The 22317-nt window shown below is 43.3% G+C and overlaps 1 protein-coding gene across 3 annotated transcripts in view; it reads right to left on the bottom strand.

Annotated features, from left to right (window-relative positions):
* NPR3 (natriuretic peptide receptor 3) overlaps positions 1–21972 on the bottom strand; it is a 68831-nt gene extending 46859 nt beyond the window's left edge. For 2 of the 3 annotated variants that reach the window (XM_025181393.3, XM_025181394.3), the window contains exons 1-3: positions 20941–21972; positions 11787–11909; positions 8190–8356 (exon numbers count right to left, since the gene is read on the bottom strand). In XM_025181393.3, the coding sequence (XP_025037178.1) occupies positions 8190–8356; positions 11787–11909; positions 20941–21631 (981 nt within the window). In that variant the 5' untranslated portion in view covers positions 21632–21972. The remainder of the gene's footprint in view (positions 1–8189; positions 8357–11786; positions 11910–20940) is intronic. The other variant, XM_006116523.5, reaches the window with a different exon arrangement.
* Between the last annotated feature and the right edge of the window lie 345 nt (positions 21973–22317).

Below are 22317 nucleotides of genomic sequence, written 5' to 3'. Positions count from 1 at the left end.
GACACTGATCTAGATCCTCTGCTAGTAAAAAAACCAGACTGCTTAAGAGTTGGCACAGGTAACCTCTTGTCTCCATTTGGGCCTCATCATGGGTGTTCAGGTCTGCCCACATAGACAGATTTGAAGGCCAGGGCCATAATTTTCAACTGAACATTTTCTGTTACATCTCTAAAAAAAACAAACAAACAAAAAACAACCTCAAGCTTTTTGACTCCAGTAAATTCTCTCGTGCTGAAATCTTAATCCAACATAGCTGACTGCAGCTCTGCTCATAAAAGTAATCCTCCCCTGTAGCTGGAATGTGAGCGTCCAGGGATGTAACATCCCTGAATACCCGTTGAGACAAGCACTTATGTCCTGAGGAAAAAAAGGGATCAAATGGCCACCTTGTGTGTGGGGTGTGATGGTTTTGGTTTTTTTTTTGGGGGGGGGGAGTTGTTTTTGGCACTGGATTGCTATTTGCTACCATATTTGCTGCTACTGCTGAGGTCTTTATCACCTAAATCCCCTCAGACTTTTTGTTCAAATGACTTCATCTTTGCTGGGTTTAGCTTTGTGTGCAGTTAAATAAAGAACTTCTAGTTGAATGTTATTTTTCATAAGCTACTTTGGGACTATGAAATGCAGTGGATGTAGTTATTGGCTTCTAGAAAAGTCAGTCAGTGAGTGCCCTGGATTTTTTAAATGTCAGTTTATGCAAAATGAACTAGAATACACGCTTGGTCTACTCTAGTTCAAACAAAACAAGCCCAACCCTGCACTCCTTTGGAAATCAGTGGCACTATTCCTGTGAATTTAAATGGGAACAAGATCTGGCCCAGTATTAGCTTTTGGTAATGCTAAAAGCATAATGCACAAAAACCTATAAAAAGACCTGCAATTTTCAACATCTTTTTTCCTGGTTAGTGACATATAATAGACATATCTGCTTAGTATTTTAAAGAACAAATATGCTGCCTGCATTCTAATATTTCACAGATGTAAATGCATATGTCTGTTTACTAAAATTAAATGCGACTGTGAAACCAAAGTAAAATGATTGGAGAGAAATATACAAGTATACAAGACTAACTTTCTAAACATGTACATTTCAGTGAGTCTAATGTTTTTATTTTTAAATCATAAGTAAAATTTTGTACTAACTGGTTCATGATTTAACATCTTCAAAAATACCCCGAGATTCTCCGCTCTCCCTAGACCCACAGAAAAACTAAACAAGTATCAATAGTAAGAAGAATATATTTCCTACCTTTCATGGTACTAATCAACTGCAAACAACTTACCTATATTCAATATTTTTTGTTTAAGAAACAAATATGTTTGAGACTAGTCTCTCTCACCATTAGGAAAGCAACAAAGGCAATATCCTCAATTAAAAAAAAACTGGAGTGGCTCCTAAATCAAAAAAACTTAGGTATCAGGAGTCCAACATTGTTCCTATTAAAATCAGTGGGAAAACTCCCACTGACTTCAATGAGTGCACAACTGGGCTCCACATCCCTAATTACGTTTTGCTGATAGAATTAATCTTCTTCTTAATAAGATGGCATGTGAACTCATTTTTTCTTGCTACTAAAAGAAACATGAGGTTTGCTTTTATTTTTTCAAACACAATTAGCAAAGCTCTCTAGACACTGAATAAACCTATTCATTTGAACAAATTATGCCCTGCCAGAGGCATAACCCCTTCTCTCCAAACTCTTTCCTATTCTGATGCAGTCAAAAGTGACACAAAAGCCTGTCTGTGCATTTGCCCTGCTTGGCTGGATCTGAGAAGACAAATGGGACATACACCATTGAATATGTTTTATATTTTTCCTGTTGCTTTCAGTGACTTTACTGAATTGCTTATTTCTCTCTTCCCCCAATCTTTGTGAGTGTACAATCCCAATTAAAGGATGATGTAAGGCAATACACGTGGGGGAAGGGTCTGGCACGGATGTTATGGATGAAGTGATACATTTTATGACTACTGCTACCTCCCACATAGCTTTTGTAGATAATTGGTGAAGCACTGAGAGTTTCTTTAGAGGTTTCCCTTCTGGGCCTTCTCATTTAGAAGACTTAAACCTTAAAAATAATAGATTGGCACATTGTAAAAGGTAGAGTCTAGCTGATCTAAATAATGTAGCTAGCTTTGCCTTTGTTCTCATTTGTTGGGTGGGAGAGCTTTGCAGGCATTGTCCTTTTTGTGATGCTCATTTTGAATGTTGGGAAGAGGTTAGTGGATAAGAAAAAACCTCACACATCTTTCCCAAAAAACAATGCTGCTGTGCAGTTAACATGGTTGGAATGTTTATTTAATTAGTTAAATTTTCAGCTTTTAAATAAGAAGAAAAAACAAGCCCTGGGTGGCCTGCTAACCTCAAACGAGCAAATATCCAAGGTTATAAAATCATCCCAGCTCAGAATACTGGGTTAGATATAAAAACAACATTTATTGAATTCTACCCCCAAGCCAGGAACAGAGGTAGCATTAAGAAGTTGCAAACTGAAGCCTTAAGCCAATGCATTAAGTGCTCCCTGTTATTTAATAAAATTGGACTGTGAATATACTTGAACTGAAATACTGTTTCTTGCTAAGCATTTTTACACCAACATGTCTGTCTGAAGTTATTCTCCCCCCAGTACAGAGGCAGTTGCAATTGCTAACGTCAAATAAATGCAAATCACGCCCATCACCATCTCTGGCACATTTATCTCAGAGCTCTTATGTTATGCCTTTAATCCAAACACCTCAAATCACTCTACAAGTGTTCAGAGTGTTCTGTGAGTAGCTGATTAATACCTTGTTTATATCCCAGACAGTAACGGGGCAATATACTAGCTAGTAACATTAGGCTGTTTTACTTTCCCTAGCTATGACTATCCATCCCAGATGGATATTGAGAAGTTTCAACTACTAAGGACCTGATCCCACAGTGCAGAGGAGCAAGCAAGTCCAAATAGACTTCTAAAGGAGTTAAGCGCCTGCTGTAGGGGCTAATCCTACATCTACTTAGTCAATTAGGCTACGTCTAGACTGGCATGATCTTGCACAAAAACTCATTAGTGCAAGAGTTCTTGCATTAAAGTAGTTGTGCAAGAGAGTGTCTACACTGGCATGTGCTTTTGTGCAAGAGATGTGCTTTTGCGCAAGAACATCCATGCCAGTGTAGACGCTCTCTTGCACAAGAAAGCTCTGATGGCCATTTTAACCATAGGGGCTTCTTGCGCAATAAATTCGTGTTGCCTGTCTACACTGGCCTTTTGCACAAGAACAGTTGCACAAAAGGGCTTATTCCTGAGCGGGAGCATCATAGTTCTTCATAGAATCATAGAATCATAGGACTGGAAGGGACCTCGAGAGGTCATCGAGTCCAGCCCCCTGCCCTCAAGGCAGGATCAAGCTCCGTCTACACCATCCCTGACAGATGTCTATCTAACCTGTTCTTAAATATCTCCAGAGAGGGAGATTCCACCACCTCCCTTGGCAATTTATTCCAATATTTGACCACCCTGACAGTTAGGAATTTTTTCCTAATGTCCAATCGAAACCTCCCCTGCTGCACTTTAAGCCCATTACTCCTTGTCCTGTCCTCAGAAACCAAGAGGAACAAATTTTCTCCTTCCTCCTTGTGACACCCTTTTAGATATTTGAAAGCCGCTATCATGTCCCCCCTTAATCTTCTTTTTTCCAAACTAAACAAGCCCAGTTCATGAAGCCTGGCTTCATAGGTCATGTTCTCTAAACCTTTAATCATTCTTGTCGCTCTTCTCTGTACCCTTTCCAATTTCTCCACATCTTTCTTGAAATGTGGCGCCCAGAACTGGACACAGTACTCCAGCTGAGGCCTAACTAGTGCAGAGTAGAGCGGCAGAATGACTTCACGAGTTTTGCTTACAACACACCTGTTAATACAACCTAGAATCATATTTGCTTTTTTTGCAACAGCATCACACTGTTGACTCATATTCAACTTGTGGTCCACTATGACCCCTAGATCCCTTTCCGCCATGCTCCTTCCTAGACAGTCGCTTCCCATCTTGTATGTATGGAACTGATTGTTCCTTCCTAAGTGGAGCACTTTGCATTTCTCTCTATTAAACCTCATCCTGTTTACCTCCGACCATTTCTCTAACTTGCTAAGGTCATTCTGAATTATGTCCCTATCCTCCAAAGAAGTCGCAACCCCACCCAGTTTGGTATCATCTGCAAACTTGTGCATCTTGCACAAGAAGCCCTGATTTCATACAGTAGAACGTCAGTTTACTTGTGCAAGAACACACGGCCAGAGTAGATAGGCAGCAAGTTTTTGCGCAAGAACGGCCGCTTTGGCGCAAGATCGCGCCAGTGTAGACACAACCCTGGAGTTTGGCATTGGGTAGCAGGATAGAATGTGAAGACCATATTATCAGAAAATTTTAGTTCCAATATAAGTGACCATATATTCTAAAGAGCAACATGTTGGGTGTTGGACTTTTGGGCAAGTATTTCTGTTATTTAGGTAGAGAAATAACATTTTTTTAGGTAGATAATAACCTGCACCAGATCCCAAGACTGGAAGGAGGAGTCAGGCCCTTAGGACAGGAGCTTTTGCTGCAGAGTTGGCTCATTCTCCAATGACCTCCCCTTGCTGTCGGGGTGAAATTAGGCTGGATTTGCTGGGGTTTGGATAATAAAAAAAGACATAGTGCAGTTGATGGATTGCCTTATTACAAAGTTTGGGAGCAAAAGATCTAGTGCCTTCTTAAAAACTCAATCTACCATTTGTTCGTCTGTCACTAGAGTTCGATGAAAGACTGCATAAAGAAATAGGTACAAGGTAAGGATTCCAAGACCTTGAGAGAGTGTGTCTCTGAACCCCTCCTCACTCAGTCAGGTTGCCATTGACCATTCTTGACTATAGGGATGTCTCTTATCAATGATAGCAACTGCTTATGTGGAAAAGCAACATCAGGAATGTTTTGTGCATTTTTAGCTTCTTTCTGGGCAATGTACCAGCTGGAAACAAGGAGGAAGGCCAGTACCTTGTAAGCATAAAAATGCAAATACTCTTGTTTGCCCGTGTGAGGGAGCCTGCTGATCTCTCACACACATTGTGCTAATTCTGAACTTTATAATGGGAGTCATATTTTCCTGACAGTGTCATTGTAGCCAGGCTGAACTGATACACGCATGGGCCTCTCTAAGGGTATGTCTACACTGCAAAGTTAACTTCCAGAGCGTCTACACAAGCAAACCGCTATTTTGAATTAAATTCTAAATAGCAGAGCACTTAATTCGAGTTTGGTAAACCTCATTCTACAAGGAGTAATGGCAAACTCGAATTAGCTAATTTGGAATAAGCGCTGTGTAGACGCTTAGTCCGAATTAGCTGGCCTCCAGCCTTCCCAGTTTCCCCTGGTGGCCACTCTAAACCAAACCAGGAAAACTCTTCTCCCTCCCCCCAGCCCCGGAGCCCTTAAAGGGGCAGACTCTGGCCACAGTGCCAGTGCCAGCTCAAAGCCTGCCAGCCCAGAGCCAGCAGTCACTGCCCCGACCCAGTGGCCCCAAAACATGAGCCAGCAAGCCACTGGCAGCCAGACCTCCACTGCGCCCCAGGAGCAGTCTGCCAGCTCCCAGGAGCCTGCCAGGGCCCGGAGAAGGCGGGTGCCTTCCTGGTCCAGGGCGGAGATCAGGGTGGACCGTACTCAGGTTTGGGGGGTAGCCCCCACCGTCCATGATCTCCACACTAGACAGAGGAACGCGGCCATCTATGGCAGGAAAACTGACAGCCTGACCACCAAAGGCCACATGCGAACCCAGGAGCAGGTTTGCATGAAAATCAAGTTGGTCTGGCAAGACTCCCCAACCCTGAGCTTCCCCTCCCCCTTCCTCCCCCTTCCAGCTCCCTCCTCCCAGGTTTCCCCCTCCCCTCTCTCACCCTCATTCCCACCCCAGTTTTGGTCAACAGAGAGAGTTTGTTTTTGGCAAGAAACGTGTTTTTATTTGACATCAGGAAGGGGCGTTAGGGAGGGGTAAGTGGAAGGACGTGAGGGAGGAATGAGGCACAAGCCCCCAGTGGGGCAGACCAGGGAGGCTCTTAGTGCTCCTCAGGGTAGAAGGTCTCCTGCAGGGCCTCCTGGATACTGACAGCCCCCCAATGGACCTCCCGGATGGCAGCCTGCAGAAAGTGCAGCCAGGCTCGCAGCAACACGTTTACGAGAAGCACCAGAGTGCCCAGGGGCAACTCTGGCTCCATGTTGCAGAGTGCTGTGGTGTCCCGAGTGAGGGCAACCAGAGCATACAGACACAAATGCTTTGCTGTCCCTCATCGAGGCAGGCAAGCAAGCAGGGATACCTGAAAACCGGCAGCCACACACAGACGCTCATGACCTGATGCCCTGCCTGGCCTGGTTCTGGCTGGCCTTACATCCAATTCTGTGTCCAGTCAGTGTGGATGCAGTATTTCGAATTAGCAAAATGCTAATTCGAGCTGCATTTTGTGTGTAGACGTGTTAATTCGAATTAGCTTAAGTTGAATTAACTATTTCAAATTAAGATAACTTGAATTAACGCTATAGTGTAGACATATCCTAACTTCAAAGTGGGCTCCATGTCCTACAGAACCATAGAGTGCCTCTCCTTCTTTCCAAACTGTCCTTCCCTAGTCCACCCACCTTTGCCTGCTTTTGACTTCACTGACTTCTGGGCTGACTCCCCTGGCCATTGGGCTGCTCTTGCATTCCAAACATTAGTTTAGCTGAACTTGGCAAGTCTTCAGTTCTTGCTGGTGGGAGTCAGCATTTGTCACTTTCCTTAACAGACTTCAAAGGCAGCATTATACTTATCCTCATGTCCTGTGGGAGTTGTGCTCTCTTACAACTACATCTGGAAAAATGTGCAACTTGAACAGGCTTCCTGTGCCATTGACGGGGTACTACTTGAGCTCAGTCATGCTTTCTGTGTCATTGTAGCAGTCAGGTGTGACCGAGGCTCTCTAGGATTCACAGCCTACCTATTTCCATCTGATTTGCATGTTTTCAAGTGGCTGGAATTACAACCCAAACTGTAACTGTAAACCCTCCTCGGTAGGGGTATGTCTACTCTACCCCCCTAGTTCGAACTGCGGGGTGGTTAATGTAGTCATACGAACTTGCAAATGAAGCCCGGGATTTGAATTTCCCGGGCTTCATTTGCATGAAGCCGGCCGGCGCCATTTTTAAATGCCAGCTCGTTCGGACTCAGTGCCACGTGGCTACACGCGGCACGGACTAGCTAGTTCGGATGAGGTTTCCTAATCTGAACTAGCTGTACGCCTCATCCAAACTAGCTAGTCCGTGCTGCGTGTAGCCGCGCGACACGGAGTCCGAACTAGCCGGCATTTAAAAAGGGCGCCGGCCGGCTTCATGCAGATGAAGCCCGGGAAATTCAAATCCCGGGCTTCATTTGCAACTCCGTATGACTACATTACCCCCCCTAGTTCGAACTAGGGGGGTAGTGTAGACATACGCTAGCAGTGTCAAAAAGGCCTTACATTCCAAATAACCCTTCCCACTATTTAAAACCACAAATAGGTGTTAGATTTTCAATTAGAGCTTCTCTATGGTAAGTTAAGACTACAGTTTCCCAGAAGCATCTTGCTCTAGAGGTGAATGGTAAAAGGAAATATAGTATTTCCCTCCCTCTTTGGAGCATTGTGGTACTTCCAGCCTTACAACACTTGACAGGATTTGTGGAATACCTCCAGTGGGTATACGAACAGTTAAAAGCACACAGACAATTTTAGCATGGTAAGCTTAAAGATCAAGAAAAATGTAATTTAGTTGATATAACAGTCAAGCACAACCTGCTAAGACCCCATATCCCTGAAGGAAAAAGCATGAGGGAGAGCTGGAGTAAGAGAGAATATACAGAGATCAAGAAAAAATATTTTACCAATAAAAGGAGTGTGCTGAAAGATGGACGTGTTAGAGGAGTGTGGCGCCCCTGTTTCTCCTGCCTCTCCCCTGTGTACTGCCTGATGACTGTGGACAACCATAAAGAGCAATTTCTTTAGCCAGAGAGAAAAACATCTTACCAGAGAGTTCACAAAGGTAACAGTGAGTTTCACATCAGAACCAAGGTGTTTTTGACAGTCAGAATAGGCCACTTTGTCACCTTTGATTTAATCAGGAGCCTGTTTTTGAGGATGCTAAAAGCTGTAGGCTCATAATCAAGTACTTACGTAATCATCCTCGTTCAGACCTTCTTTCTGAACAGAACTTTTCACTTCCATGGAAAACCTCTCAAACTCAGGTTTCACTGTCCTCAGTAGTGTGACTGTTTGGAGGGATGAGTAGGCTTGCTTTGCTTCAAGGTCATGTTTGTCTCCTCTCTTCCACGAGCCATTTCCTAAGGGAGAAATAAAAATATTTACAATTCCAGGCTAATTTGCATAAAGGGCTCTCTCTCTCTCTTTCTGTTTAAATATCCCCTATATGTTGCTTGGGGCAGACAGCAATATACAATGTACATTCGTGCAATATGTGTGGTGAAGCTAATGTAAGAATTCAACATACCTCTTGATGAGAGAGAAACAAAATAGGAAGGGGGACTGGCATAATGCCTTTGAAATGATGGTACAGATTATGTTCCTCAGTCAGAAGCCCAGCCTAGAAGAACGGTGAGCACTGAGATTTTCTTCCTATATTTGCTCGTTTATTTTTAAGATCGGGAGTCAAGTGTAGATATGTACAAATAACATCCTCAAATACAGAGAAAAAGGGTGTGTAGGGGCAAGCACAAGTGAGAAGGAGACAAATTGGGTTCTGTTCCCAATCGATGTGCCTCTGACTCCCTTTAAACTTTGAGCAAAGTCAGGTCTAAGTAGAGTCAGAGGAGTAAAATAATTACCTGGAATGATGCCATCAGGGCCTGATCTAGCCACTAATCACCCAGCTCTCCCACTGACATCAATGGGAATGCCGTGTGCATAATGGCTGCAGGACAGACCCAATTTCTCTTAGCAGAAAACAAACACCCAACCACGAAAGTGACACTACACACATGGCACTTGCATCTGCTCAATGACACAACAGGCAAGAGACTAGACTCAGGAAACGAATTCAGTAATCTGAAAACTCAATTACAGCTCATTTCTTTTAGTGCCTTTGCCTGCTTGGGCCTGATCCTGTCATGTGCTGAGTACTTCCTATGCATTGGCTGAGCCCAAAGGTCTAAATCAAAGCCCACAGAGGCTAGTGGAAAGGTTCTCAGTGTCTTGGATAGGGTTTTAATCTTTTCTGTGAATTGATAAATTATGATGCCTTGGGGGAATGTCTGCGACCTTAAACAACTTGCTTTTAAATGCTTAACAATAATTTTAAAAGACAGTTTTATTTTTGGAATTAAAAGTCATTTGGGGCTAAAAGTACAAAGATTAGAATGGCAGAACATAAGCAGCTGTTGAGATTTGGAATGTAGAAACACATTGAACCCTGAGATGAGGGAGGATGTGATCATTCAGCCTGGTTTAGGAAACTTGTTGATTTATAGAGTCAAAAAGCAGGTGGGAAAGGAACGGAGGAAGATGAGATGGAGTGATTGCCAGAGATTGAAGTGGCCAGATACCAAATATTCTATCTGCCTTGACTTTGGACTATATGCCTGCGTAGGGGGGTGGGATGGGAGCTAAAGATATTACGGCCATGAGAGGGTTACATGGACTCTGGGTCCAGGCATGCAAATAGATGAAATACGGAAGAAGCCTGCTTTGTCTCCTCTGTTCCCTGTTGTGTTGTGATAGCAGCTGAGCCATTGGAGAGATATAGTTTGCTGCTTGTTGGTACAGGCCAATTGCAAGTTACTCACATAGTTCCCCAGTCTCACATATATGCCACATTTGGGATCCTGGCTTTCCCAGAGAAAGCTGAGCATCAGGTAATATTGGTCCTAAATATGAATATTGATCCTAAATGTGTACATCAGTCTGATCTAAACGTGTTTAATCGAAAAGCTGTTTTAACTAGAAACAGAGAAGCTACCTTTACTTAACAGAGTTTCTAAAGTAAATTGCACATCGTTTTGGGGATGGAATCTGGGAGCAGCACTTAAAATACTTTCTGATGTACCACTGTAACTGTTGCAGCTTCAACAATTAATGTGCCTCTTTAGAAATTAAAATAATCTTTAAGAACAGAAAAGAAGTGTGATCGTGTGGCCTTATAGAAACAAAAGCTACTTGAAACCCTGAAATATTCAGTGTTACAGCTCTGTAACTTTTGATAGTTTCAGTAACACAAAGTTAATTCAAACTATAATAGGAGGTATGGAAATTCAGTTGACAACAATTTGTGTACAGTCAGTTTCATTGATTCCTCTTAGTAGTTAGTTTGCCCCTTATTAAAACAGAAGAGCATTCTAATGTTCCCCCCCTAGGAATGATTTACAGAAATGTTCAAGAAATGCTATTTAAACAATGTGGCATCAGAAGTTAGAACTGAAAATAAACAACAACAACAACAAAAACCCAACACATATATTGTGTCAGTCGCCAAGAAATCAGATATACAGTGCTCTCTTATCTCTGGGGTACTAGTGCTGAGTCCTTGGAGAAATATTTACCTAAGCATAACTTTTAGTAATGGATGTGTAGAGCACAGAAATATAAGCACATCACATGTATGTGACTACCTTGTACTGGTGCAAAGTTGTGAACATAACTGCTTTTGTGCACCAGATGATACTACAGGGCTACATATTGCAGTTTGTCTCTACAGGAGTATGTGCTTCAAAAATCTGGAGCATATATTAGATCAATGGTTTCCAGCTACTGGCAAAGGTACTTATCTGGGCTATGTCTGCACTGTACAGTTATTTCAGAATAAGCTATTCAGGAATATTTATTATTTTGAAATAGCATGTCTACACTGCAGTGAAGCCTCAAAGTTAGTCTGAGGCAGATTTCCCTAATGTAGACGTGCTATCTCAATGTAGAGCCTCAGGAGGAATAACTTAGAATGGCCCTGGTGACGGGCTATTTCAAAATAGCAGAAGTGGAGCGTCTATACATGCCTTATTTTGACATAGCTATTTCGGAATAGGCATTATTCTTTATAGAATGAGGTTATAGAAGTTGGAACAAGCCATTATTTCGAAATAATTTTGAAATAACAGAATTGCTGTATAGATGTTCACAGAGTTATTTCGGAATAACAGCTTTTATTCTGAAATAACTTTGCTGTGTAGACACACCCCTGCAGTACTCCCACTAATTTCATTTGGGCTAGGATTTCACCCTAGGACTTCAAACTTTTCTGTCTGGTGGTCTAGGCAACCCCTCAATACTTTAACAATGACTCTTTGTGCTGGTATTTGCCATGTCACCACTGCCTACCTCCCAGTCAGCCATATGCACTCTAGCCCACAATGGGAGCTGGGCTATTCCATGCCCAAAACTTTGCAATCACAAGACTGGGATTTAGAGCAACCTGCTGTGAATTAGAGCACACATAAGAGAATAGAAAGTAGTGAGAACAGGATGGTATAAAAATGTCTTTGTTGGAGGCAGTTTTCCCTCAATGTAAGGGAAGTTCTATACTACATCTCCCATTTACCCACATAGTTTCTTCACAGAGATCAGTCCAGAAATAGTTAAATCCAGAATTTCTGGTTTTCTTCTTGCTAATATCATAATTCAAGTTGCGGGTAACCTCAGGGTCAGGGTGAGATAGTGGTGTATTTTAAGACACATCATGGTATATTTTAAGAGCAACAAATCTAAAAATGTTATCATGTTTACTAAAGTTTTGCAACATACTGGTGGGTGGGGGAATAATATTACCATATGACGAGCTGTTGAAGAGTTCAATATTGAAAAAAGCGTAGTCTCCATTGGTCATTCCTTGTCGATGAGCAGCTAACATGATGTTCCTTATTGTGTCACCGCTGGCACACATTATTACAACTGGTGGAGGAAAATGGAAAACAGAGATAAGAAGCTGTTCTTGAAACCTCTGGGAATAGATTACAAAGCTTGTCCGTTGCCAGAGACAGTGACCTAAACTGTGCTCCCAGCATTTTAAGAATCATGGGAACAGGGCTAACAATTAAATCTGGGATTTCCAAAAGGAGCCTCCAGGAGACAGGGCTCCAGCTCTCCTTAAGAACCCGTACAAATACCAAAGCTCAATCCTTTACTCACTGAAGTCAATGCCGAAAATCCTATCGACTTCAGTAGGCAAAGAGTTATACCCACACATGATCTTACTCTTGATCCATGTCATGTGGTTTTTGTTGGTTGGTTGGTTGAATTGTGCATTTAATTTTTATTACAGCAATAATATCTAGTGCTTACAAAGCACTTTTCATCAATAGCTCTTAAAGTGCAATATAAAGGAGTATCACTATCTCCGTTTTATGGCTTTGAAAACTGAGGCACAGCTGTAGAAGTATCTTGCCCAAAGTCACTCACTAGGCCAATTTCAGAGCCAGAAAAAGAAACCAGGTCTCCTGACTCCCTATCCAGTGCTCTAGCCACTGCCTTGTTCTTGCAAGTGAATAAGATATTATTCTAAGATTTAGTATAAGGTGATAAAATTATCTAAAATTTCATTTTGAATATTTTGGAAACAGTTTCAATGTTAAAAGACTCAAGGTCTCACTTATCCATGATCCAAAAGCCAGGTAAAGATTTGGATCCTAAAATATGATCTGCTGTTATCCAGCAGTATTCCATCCAAGTGAATGGGTCCGTGCTAGCAAATTAGAAGAACTCTGCTATCATCCAGTAGGTAACATCCAGGCAATATTTACATTACTTCAAATTCTAAATACAGAGATGTAGCTGGGCACTTGGCATTCTGATTTGTACTGTATGCTGGAGATTAGGACGTTACAGGGGAAATCTACCAAATGTCAGAATTGGTGTCAGTGATTTGCCGGACAACCTATTGGAAAGTTCAATGAGCTTAAAAGAGAAGTCTGGTCAAAAACTCCAATGGCATGTTAATAGTCAGTTTTGTGTATGTGATGAAATTCACTCCTTCCCACTAATATTTGAGCAAAGAAACTTTGTTCAGGAAGCAAACTGCAATGGCACAAACTGGAAACTGCAGGGATACACTCTACTCCCCAACCTGCTGCTAATAGCTTACAGCTGCTAGTCCAGTGCCAGCCTATAGGAACATAGTTGCTGTTCAATCATACTGCCTTTTTTGTAGCCATTTGATCTGTGAAAGCATGAATCTAATCCCTGTTTCTCCCTCTGTACTAGCTTAATGATGCTGGCACATAGTCAGTTAAGACATTGAGGATATGCCTAGACCACAGGCTTCTTTCAGAAGAAGCTTTTCCAGAAGAGATTGTGTCCACACTGAATGGACGCTATCTTGCATTTCAGCTGTGATTACTACAGATGGAGTGGCCACCAGGGCACCTGTGCTTTTTCCTCTTTCCTCTTCTTTCAAAAGAACTCCCTCTTCCCCATCCACACACGCCTTTTTCCGGAAGATCTCTTTCAGAACAAGGCTTCTTTCTCATAGAATGAGGATTATCAATGTCAGAAAAACCTCTCTGTTCTTTCAATTTTCTTTCAGAAGAATGTGACTGCAGTGTGGACGTAATTGAAGTTTTTTTGGAAAAATGGCCATTTTTCCACAAAAACCTCTGTAGTGTAGACATACCCAAAGGCTACTCAACCTCTTTCCCTCTCCCCTTTCATCAAGAGGTGTACTTCCCACTTAGTAAACAGTCTATATTACACACTGCTATACAACTTCAAAACACACCTGAAACTCAATGACCCATTAAATATTTGCACATCTGGGTCCAGAGAGAGCATTCTGTTCCCATTCCTAAAATGGAAAGGATGGAGAAAGCAAAGAAGGCAGTCAAGTGTGATATAAGTATGCTTGTTTAATGGCTTGGCCTATGAGATTTGATCTGAAAATTCAAAAATTGTCAGCATGTTAACTAAAAAGAAACCTAACCTATATTCCACAGACATTCTATCATGCATCGCCAAGCTACAACAATGGAAGCATCTATTTTCATACAACCGATAAAGCTCAATCAAAATCATATTCAATTTTTCTTGTCAAAAGCACTTGTGCTCACATAAAAGAAGGTTGAAAGGAAACCAAATCTAGACTACATAATCCTTCCTCTTCCCACTCTTTTCTGGGTTTATTCCATTATATGAATAATGATCCAAATACATCCTTGGGGTAACCCTACACACGTCAGCGACATTCCACCAGGGACAGCTTGGTCCTAATGACTTTAGTCAATTAGCATAATAATTTCCAGAGCAAACTATAACTTGTGAGTATTGAGATTCACTTACATGAAGAGGGAAAAGAAAAAGAATTCCTGCTTGGTATAGACTTTGGCATAGGAATTACTGAATCACTATCTACAAATACAACCTATGGGATCAAATTCTTTCTGAATTTACACCAGGAATGAATTTGGCACACTGTTCCTAATTGAAAAGGGGAGTGTTTTTTTCTCTTAAACACTTTCTAATTGCTCTCCCAGTCATCTCTTGACTTTTGCCTTCATAATTCACGTAAAATCCCCATCCTGTAAGTGAAACTGAAGTTATTTCCCCTGCCCTAGTTAATAATCATGACTAACAGGAATGAAGAGTGGAAAAAATTTCTCTTTAAAATGTGTTGATAGGTCATGGCTTGAGAGGTGATAAAGGAATGTACGGGGACTAATGCTCACTATTTTGATGTGGTTTTAGCACAGCAGGAATATATCAAAGATTACATTTTTAAAGTGTGCACAGGAAATACACCCACAAAATCCAAAGATAAATTGTGTGCATCACTTTTTTGCAAGCTTTTAAAAATGCAAATGAAGTAAAAATTTAACTTTTATTTGGGTTCGTATCTGTACACTACAAGAACATATTGTGGATTGTGTATTAAGAACAACTACTTCACTAGGAGAGTGGTAACGCACTGGAATATGTTACCTGTGGTGGTAGGGGTTGAATCTCAATCCTTAGAGGATTGGCAAAGCCCTAGCTGGGATAATTTTGTTGGGGTTGGTCCTATCAGTGTTCCCTGTAAGCTGTGTGCTTGGGCTACCACCCAGGAGAGATTCAGGTGCTACCAGCTGATAAGCAAAGCACCCTCAGCAGACAGTATTTTTCTATTGGAGGTGCACCTCTGTACATGCCTTGTGCACATAACAAAATTGATTCTGCACATGGAATAAAATTAGAGAGAACCTTGGTCCTGCTTTGAGGATGGAGTTGGACTAGATGACCTCTGGAGCTCTCTTACAACCCTAGTTTTCCATAGTTTTATGATATGACTAAATTCTTCAGCTTTCTTCAGTTTAAAATTTACTTATCAAAGTAATTCCCGTATTAGTATTTTGATCCTGCAAGCACTTATACAGTATTTAACAACATGGGCATGAGTAGATTTACTGAAATTAATGGGACTATAGGCCTCCCCACTATAAGTTGCCCCGGTATACATCCATTCCACACTAAAGTCATTGACACTTATAGGAACTGATGCATTATAAGTCCTTCCATTCCCTGCTCTGAAGTCGCGCAAAAAAAAACCCAACCCACCAATTTGTGCAAATGGAAGCCAGCTGCAGGAAAAAAATTCCCTGCTTTAAGTTGTTTCACTATAAGTCCAAGTTTTTGGAATGTATCTTGGACTTATAGTGAGGACGGCCTGTACTCACGTTTTTAAATTAAGCATGAGCTTAAGTTTAGCATCTGGGCCCTTAGCCAGCATTGTTAATAAATGCCTATAGCATTCTTCACAACTAAGTTTTGTTACACTAATTATTGCTGAATTGAAAGCATTAGCTGGTTGAGAAGATCTGAAAGAGCTTTTTAAATAAAAATCTTTGTAATGAACATTCAGTTTTCATTGGAATTGTTGTGAAGATAAGGTTTGGAAGAACCATTTCCAAAGGCTTAGATTAATGTTTGCCAAGATGACTTCCTTTTTCAACCATGGGATAGCTTTTAAAATATGTTGTGCTTCTGTATTAGAGTTTGTTCCTATCCAGGGCACATGGGATAATGTTACTACATGGACGGGATCCCAAATGGCACAGAACACAACCACTGCATGGCAACCCTGCTGATGCAGCTTTTCAGGTGTGCCAGCTGTGGAGAGCTAGATACACATGGCCGCCATGTAGCAAAGAAGGTCCAAAAACATCTCCAGGAGTGTGCAAAGACAGGAGGGTGTACTCCTTGCTGTTATGGATGTGTGACACAGGAGACTGCAGGTACTGGAATTCTGATTTCCAAACTACAACTTTTTCAAAATTTTATGATGAAAATAGTGTGTTCAGAAAACTAAAATTCAATAACTCTTTAATGCAGACATTTAAGAATGACCGCATAAGCATGTTCTTAAAACATATGTGTAAACCCCACTGAAGTCAATCCCCGCTCCATTGTTATCAAAATGAACGGGGTTACCTGCATGAGTAAAATGAGTAGAATTTGAATCTATATCAAGATTTCAGTTGCTAATAAAAATACGAAAAAATAAGTAAAACAAAATAGTAACAATTGCAAGTGTAATCTTCTAATAAATTATAAAAAATTCCCCTTGGAAACACGAATAAATCTGAAGATAAATTAGTTGAAATGAGAATGCCACTCTCTTTGTTAAAATAAAATGTGTGCATGTGTGTGTATAGATATAGATATGTAAAAATCATGCATTTAAGAAGAGATTAGAAAAGAAATCAAGTTCCATTTACTACATCTGAACACTTTTCTTATCGAAACAGAATTATTGTTCTGTTAAGCATCAAGAAAACAAAGCAGAGATATAAACTTTTTTTAAATAAAAATGCTTATCTCTGGTTGTCTGTTTTATCTAGCTATCATTTGTTGCATCTTATTCATTCAGAAAAGCACTTAAGCTATTGCTTAAATTCTTATCTTTTCAACTTGAGCACTTGCTGAAGTGCTCTACTGAATGAAATATTAACATCTGCTGGTACCAAGGCAATTAACACATAGGCCCCATGACAGTGATGGGCAACCTGCATCTGGTATTCCATTGGAAGTTTGTGAGACATTTTGCTGATGTTCAACATCATCAGGCACAGCCTTCTCTCCCTCCCCCTCTCCCCAGCTCCCACTGGCCTCAGTTTGCCATTCCTGACCAATGGGAGTATGGGAAGCTGCAGCCATCATTTCCCTGCGGCCCGTGATGCTTCATGCAGCCCGTGATGCTTCCCTCAGCCAAGGCTGGCCTTACCATGAGGCGAACTGAGGTGCCAGACTGTGGGGGAGGGCCCCACTAGGAGACAGAGTGTAGAAAATTGTGTCTGCTGCTGCTGCATATATAGGTAGCAGAGCAGTACCACGAGAGGAGTAGAACAGGAAGAAGGCAGAATTGAGACCTTCCAAAGTTTTGTCCCAAGTGAGGGAGCATGGGGGTGTCATTTGAGCTCCTCGCTTCAGGTGCCAAAATGTTGTGGGCCGGACCTGCCCTCAGCTCCATTGATCAGGAACAATAAACAGCAGACAGTGGGAGCTATGGGGAGGGGAGCATTCCAGTGGATGGTCTACCTCAGCAAAATGACTTGTGGCCCACCATTGGATTACCCTGATGCCCACCACTGCCCTGAGTTCAGGAAATTCATGCCAGTGTAACTAGATCAAAGTCCTAAAGCAGATACATACTCCCAATACAAATATATCATATGGTGTGACTGCACTGGAGTTATATGGAGCATGATTTGTATCTGTTTTGAGGGGGGGAAAAAATCACTTCACTCAATAAAATTCTGTTAACTGGAGATTTTTAAAAATAGTTTGAAGTGCGTATTTTTAAATTTAAATCTCCAGTCAGTTTAGGGAGGGAGTTTCTTTAATTTGATCCACTGTTAACTAGTGCACAATGGATGCTTTGAATATTTTGACATGTTTCTGCTTTTTCTTGCTGTTTTTTCTTTTCAACAATCAATTTAAAAAAAGTTAAGATTAGCATTGTCTGTACATAAATTAATAAGTAATTATTTCAGGTTTGCAATTGATCCAATGTATTCTAAATATATGGGTTATTATGTTTCAAGTTTTCTGTGATGAGATATAACCAATTCATTCCATCTAAAGGTGATTATTTTCAAGATGTTTTACAAGCCACGTCTCTCCCTGTTATTATGCTAACAGTTGGTGGCAATATTACTGTACACATGCAAGAGTTAGGAATTCACAAGTCCTCCTGTAGCTCCTTCCACAAAATGTTTGTGTTATTTATGCAATACTCAAGGGGGTTTCTAAATGAAGGGGGGGAGGAGGAGGAAATCTCCATGGTAAGACTTAGCAGGATAAGAGGAAAACTTCTTTGCCCAGTCTTTGAACATATTAAAAAAAACATGCAGGATAAGCAACAGATTGTTGTCCAATTGAAAATATGCTTTTTAGCAGATATGTGTGTTTTCTCTTATTAGTAGGGTTGCCAGGTGTCCAGTTTTGAACCGGACAGTCCAGTATTTAAGCTTTCTGTTCAGGAAACAAATTGAGAAAATAGAAATGTCCGGTATTTTCTAAATAAGATGTAATGTAGATTGTGTTGTAATGTCAAGTGTGTCCGGTATTTTTGTTGAAACCATCTGGCAACCCTACTTATTAGCAATGCACCTTGTTAAAAGAAATCTGATTTCTACTATAAAATAAAGAGCATCATAATACAGAAGGGTAAAATCTGAAGTACATGGTAATATTAAAATTGATTTTAATAGGGACAGGATTTCACTCAAAGGTGAAATCCTGATTTCATCTAAGTCAGTAGGAGTGCTAATGGATTCACTGGGAACAGAATCATGCCCCACCATGTTAAAATGTGACAGCTGATCAAAATATAATCCCTTTCAAATGTCCCCTCTCTCTCCCCATATTACCCGGTTTCAGTTACCCTTAACTGCATTAATTCCTGCTAATGAGGATGATTAACCAAAAATACTATACTTTCAAATGATGGGTCAAATTCAGCTTGGTGTAAGAAAGTGCAAGACTCAGTATTTAAATGTAACCTTAAAGGAACTATATGCCCACCTTAATTACTGTATGGCAAGTTCCCATAAAGTTCTAAGCAGGTTACTCAGAAACCACATGCAATTTTCATACTCAAATACACCACACAAGCATCCTATGTTTCTTTTACTCTTACGTTTAGATTATTTGGTCTGGTTATTTAGATTATTTGATTATTTATCTATTACTATGTTGTGTGTGTGAGAGAGACATAATATTGCTCAGTCAGTCTTCAAGTGCCTCAGACCAACAGGGAAATCTGCCCTTTGAGATGTCTCTGCATAACAGATGACATACATATGCAATGAGAAACACAGCAGAGCCAGTGTAAAGTTTCTGCAGTGTATATCCCACCCCCAACAACTTGCATAACTGGCTCCTTTGATAGCTACCATAGTGCTGAACTAAAACAACCTAAAAGCCATCAGTGTGAGACCTGAACGGAGGAAAACTTCCCGATCTGAATAAAAACAGGAAACGACACAAAAGATATGCCCTACTGATAGTGTGAGTGGTCGTTTGAAAGCACAAAATAGCCTAGAAAATTTCCTACTTATCTCTAAGTACAAGTAATATTTCTAATATGGACCGTGTTAAGTGAAGCCCTAGAAAAAAATCTGGCATGTCGTTTGCTATTATGTACCTGAGAAAACAACTAGTAGTACCCGCTTGTAAAACAGAAAAAGCAAAGACACGCGAAGAGCTAGCTGAAGAAAAGATACTCGAACATTTAGCTTCAACAGGAGATAAACAACCAAGCAATGCCTGACGGTTTAAATCGTTCTGGACCAATGTTGTTATCCCTTCCTGAGCATTTTCATAATCACAGTCGGGTTTATTCATCATTTCTTGCGCACAGTGGTTTGGATTTCAGATTACTCTGCCCCCGAGCCTTGATAAGCAACTCTGCTTTTATCAACTCACATGCATGTCTCTGTGTTACTTCCCCAGGAGTTTGCTTTGCTTTCAGACAGAGCCTCAATATCAGCCCGGCTGAATGCAGCTACAAAGAACTGCATCACAGACCAGACACGCTGCCACGTATGTCCATGCACCTATGTCCCCTCTCCCCTAGTTCAGGTGCACAGGGCGAGAACAGCGCCGGAGACATGCAGCTCGCTGCACGCCTTAGTTCCCAGGGAAGGGAGCTGGCGCGCGCTCCGGAGCCGTGTGTCTGAGCCGGCGTTACTCAAAGGGACTGTGCGTGAGCGCGTCCAGCAAGCCGCGGGCAGGACTGAATTCCGAGCGGCATGTTTTGCACGCTAGGACGCCCCTCAACGCCCCCTATGTGCAGGCAGTGCGCGTGGGAATGAAGCACTGTGGCACCCGGGCAGAGCAATCCCCGCGCAATGACTAGCCACAAAGGGGATTGGAAGACCATCCCCCTAATCCTCGCACAATGCTGCATCTTTCCTCCAACGGGGGCGGCCTGCGGTCCCAATTCCCGCAGGTCACGACCCGGCAGTGACTGGCTGCCCATGAAGATCTGCTCCACTACACCCCTGGGAGACGGATGTTCAACCCTCTTGACCCGCGCGCAGCCATGTACGCCAGGCGAGTCGCTGCGGACTCGGGTCCAACAGAGTCTCGCACCCGCTCGGAGCTGGTGCAAGGCGGCGGAGCCTGAGCCACAGCGCCTCCGCACGGCCACACAAGGGGGCTAAGCGCCTCCACCAGGCGCTTTCGGCGAGGCTGGCTCAAGGCTTGGGCAGGCAGCGCTTGGGCCAGGTTTTTATGGCGGGTGCCCGATGGGGGAAGGGGGCGATGATTTGGCCAAGGCTCCTCCAGCGGCGCCGGGGGGACTGGTTTGGAGAAAGTTCCCTCTGGAGGCGCTGGCGGGAGCTGGTGAGCGCAGAGGGGAACCGCCGGGCTATAGCCATGGCTGGCTCCTGCTCCAGCGGAACGTGAGCGAGGGTTTCCCGCCGCAGATGCCCCGGGCCGACGGCTCACTCACCTCGCTCCCCGGCCTGGATGGAGCGCACGATCTCGTCCAGGTCCAAGTAGCGGCCGCTCTCGTCGAAGCTGTGCACGGCCATGTGGAACGCCTCCTCCTGGAAGACCACATGCACCCCCTCCATGGTGAAGTAGCAGTTGCGCTCCTGGTTGTTGTCGCTGTAGAGCAGCGTGGCCCGGCTCCACTTGTGGTGCCGGAAGAGGGCCAGGAACATCTCGCCCATCTTGGAGTAGGCGGGCGAGACGCGGATCAGGTGCGAGTACTCGCCCGTCTTGGTGCTGAAGCCAGTGGCCAGCGCCCCCGCCGAGATCATGGGCAGGTTCCAGTGCGAGGCCAGCCGAGCCACCGGGGCAGCCGCGTACTCGCAGACCGGCCCCAGCACCAGGTCCGGTTTCTGCTGCTTCAGGGCCACCAGGTCCACCAGGCTGAAGAGCGCCCGGTTGCCGCACTCGGAGTCCTCGTAGATGGTCTCGAAGCGGTAGCCCGGCAGGCAGGTCCCGTTCTCCTGCAGGCTCCGCACGGCGTACTCGATGCCTGGCTTGACCCTGGCCACGGAGAACAGGTAGGAGTTGTCCTTGGGCAGCAGCACCAGGACCCTGATCAGCTTCTCCTCCTCGGGGCTGCTGCTGCTTGCCAGGAGCATCCAAGCCGCCAGGACGCAGGGGAGGCTAAGTGAGAAGAAGGATGGCATTGTTTCAATAGCAGTGAGCTCCCTCCCCCCTCTCGCTGCTGCCTCCGAGTCCCCCTGGGTGCCCTGCACAGAACAAGAAAGTGCTACCAACCTCTTCCCCCTGCACACTTTAATACAGGGATCAAACGCCTGGGGTGAGAGGCAGCTGCTGGGCTCTCGCTCCGTTGTTGGGTGGCTTATTTTTAAGGGTGTTTTTCAGGTTAACTGGCCCAGCAACTTGCTATTGGTGGGGCATCTTCCTCCCCACGCGCTGCCTCCTTCCTGATCTTATTGATCCTCCCTGGTCTATAGCCCTGTGTTTAAATAGTGTGGGAGCCAACGCGCCTGTTGCCACACATGGCGCTGCGAGGCCGGGTTTGTGTTTGGGGAGGAGCCGTTCATTAACATTCCTGCAGGGCTGATCCGCCCCTCCGCCCTCCCCTCCCCAGAAAATCCCGACTCCCCCCAGCCCGCCACCCCTCTTCCTGTACCCAGACGCCCATCCCGTCCGGGAGCGCTCTGATGAGCTGTGACTGCAAATAGGGGAGCAAGGGGAGAGGTGCGGAGGCAACGAAACAAATCGTTCTCCCCCTTTGCAATGCGGACTTTGGATATCCCCGCACCCCCATCGTGCGCGTGTCCCATCAGGGCGTGTAAAAGACGCGTTTAAAATCCGGACCTGGGGATGCGGCGAGCGCGAGTAACAC

Source organism: Pelodiscus sinensis, chromosome 6 (genome assembly GCF_052426305.1).
Source record: "Pelodiscus sinensis isolate ZL-2025 chromosome 6, ASM5242630v1, whole genome shotgun sequence".
NCBI lineage: Eukaryota > Metazoa > Chordata > Testudines > Trionychidae > Pelodiscus > Pelodiscus sinensis.
Note: the sequence above shows the minus strand (reverse complement) of the source record. Positions and strands in the feature narration are given on the sequence as shown.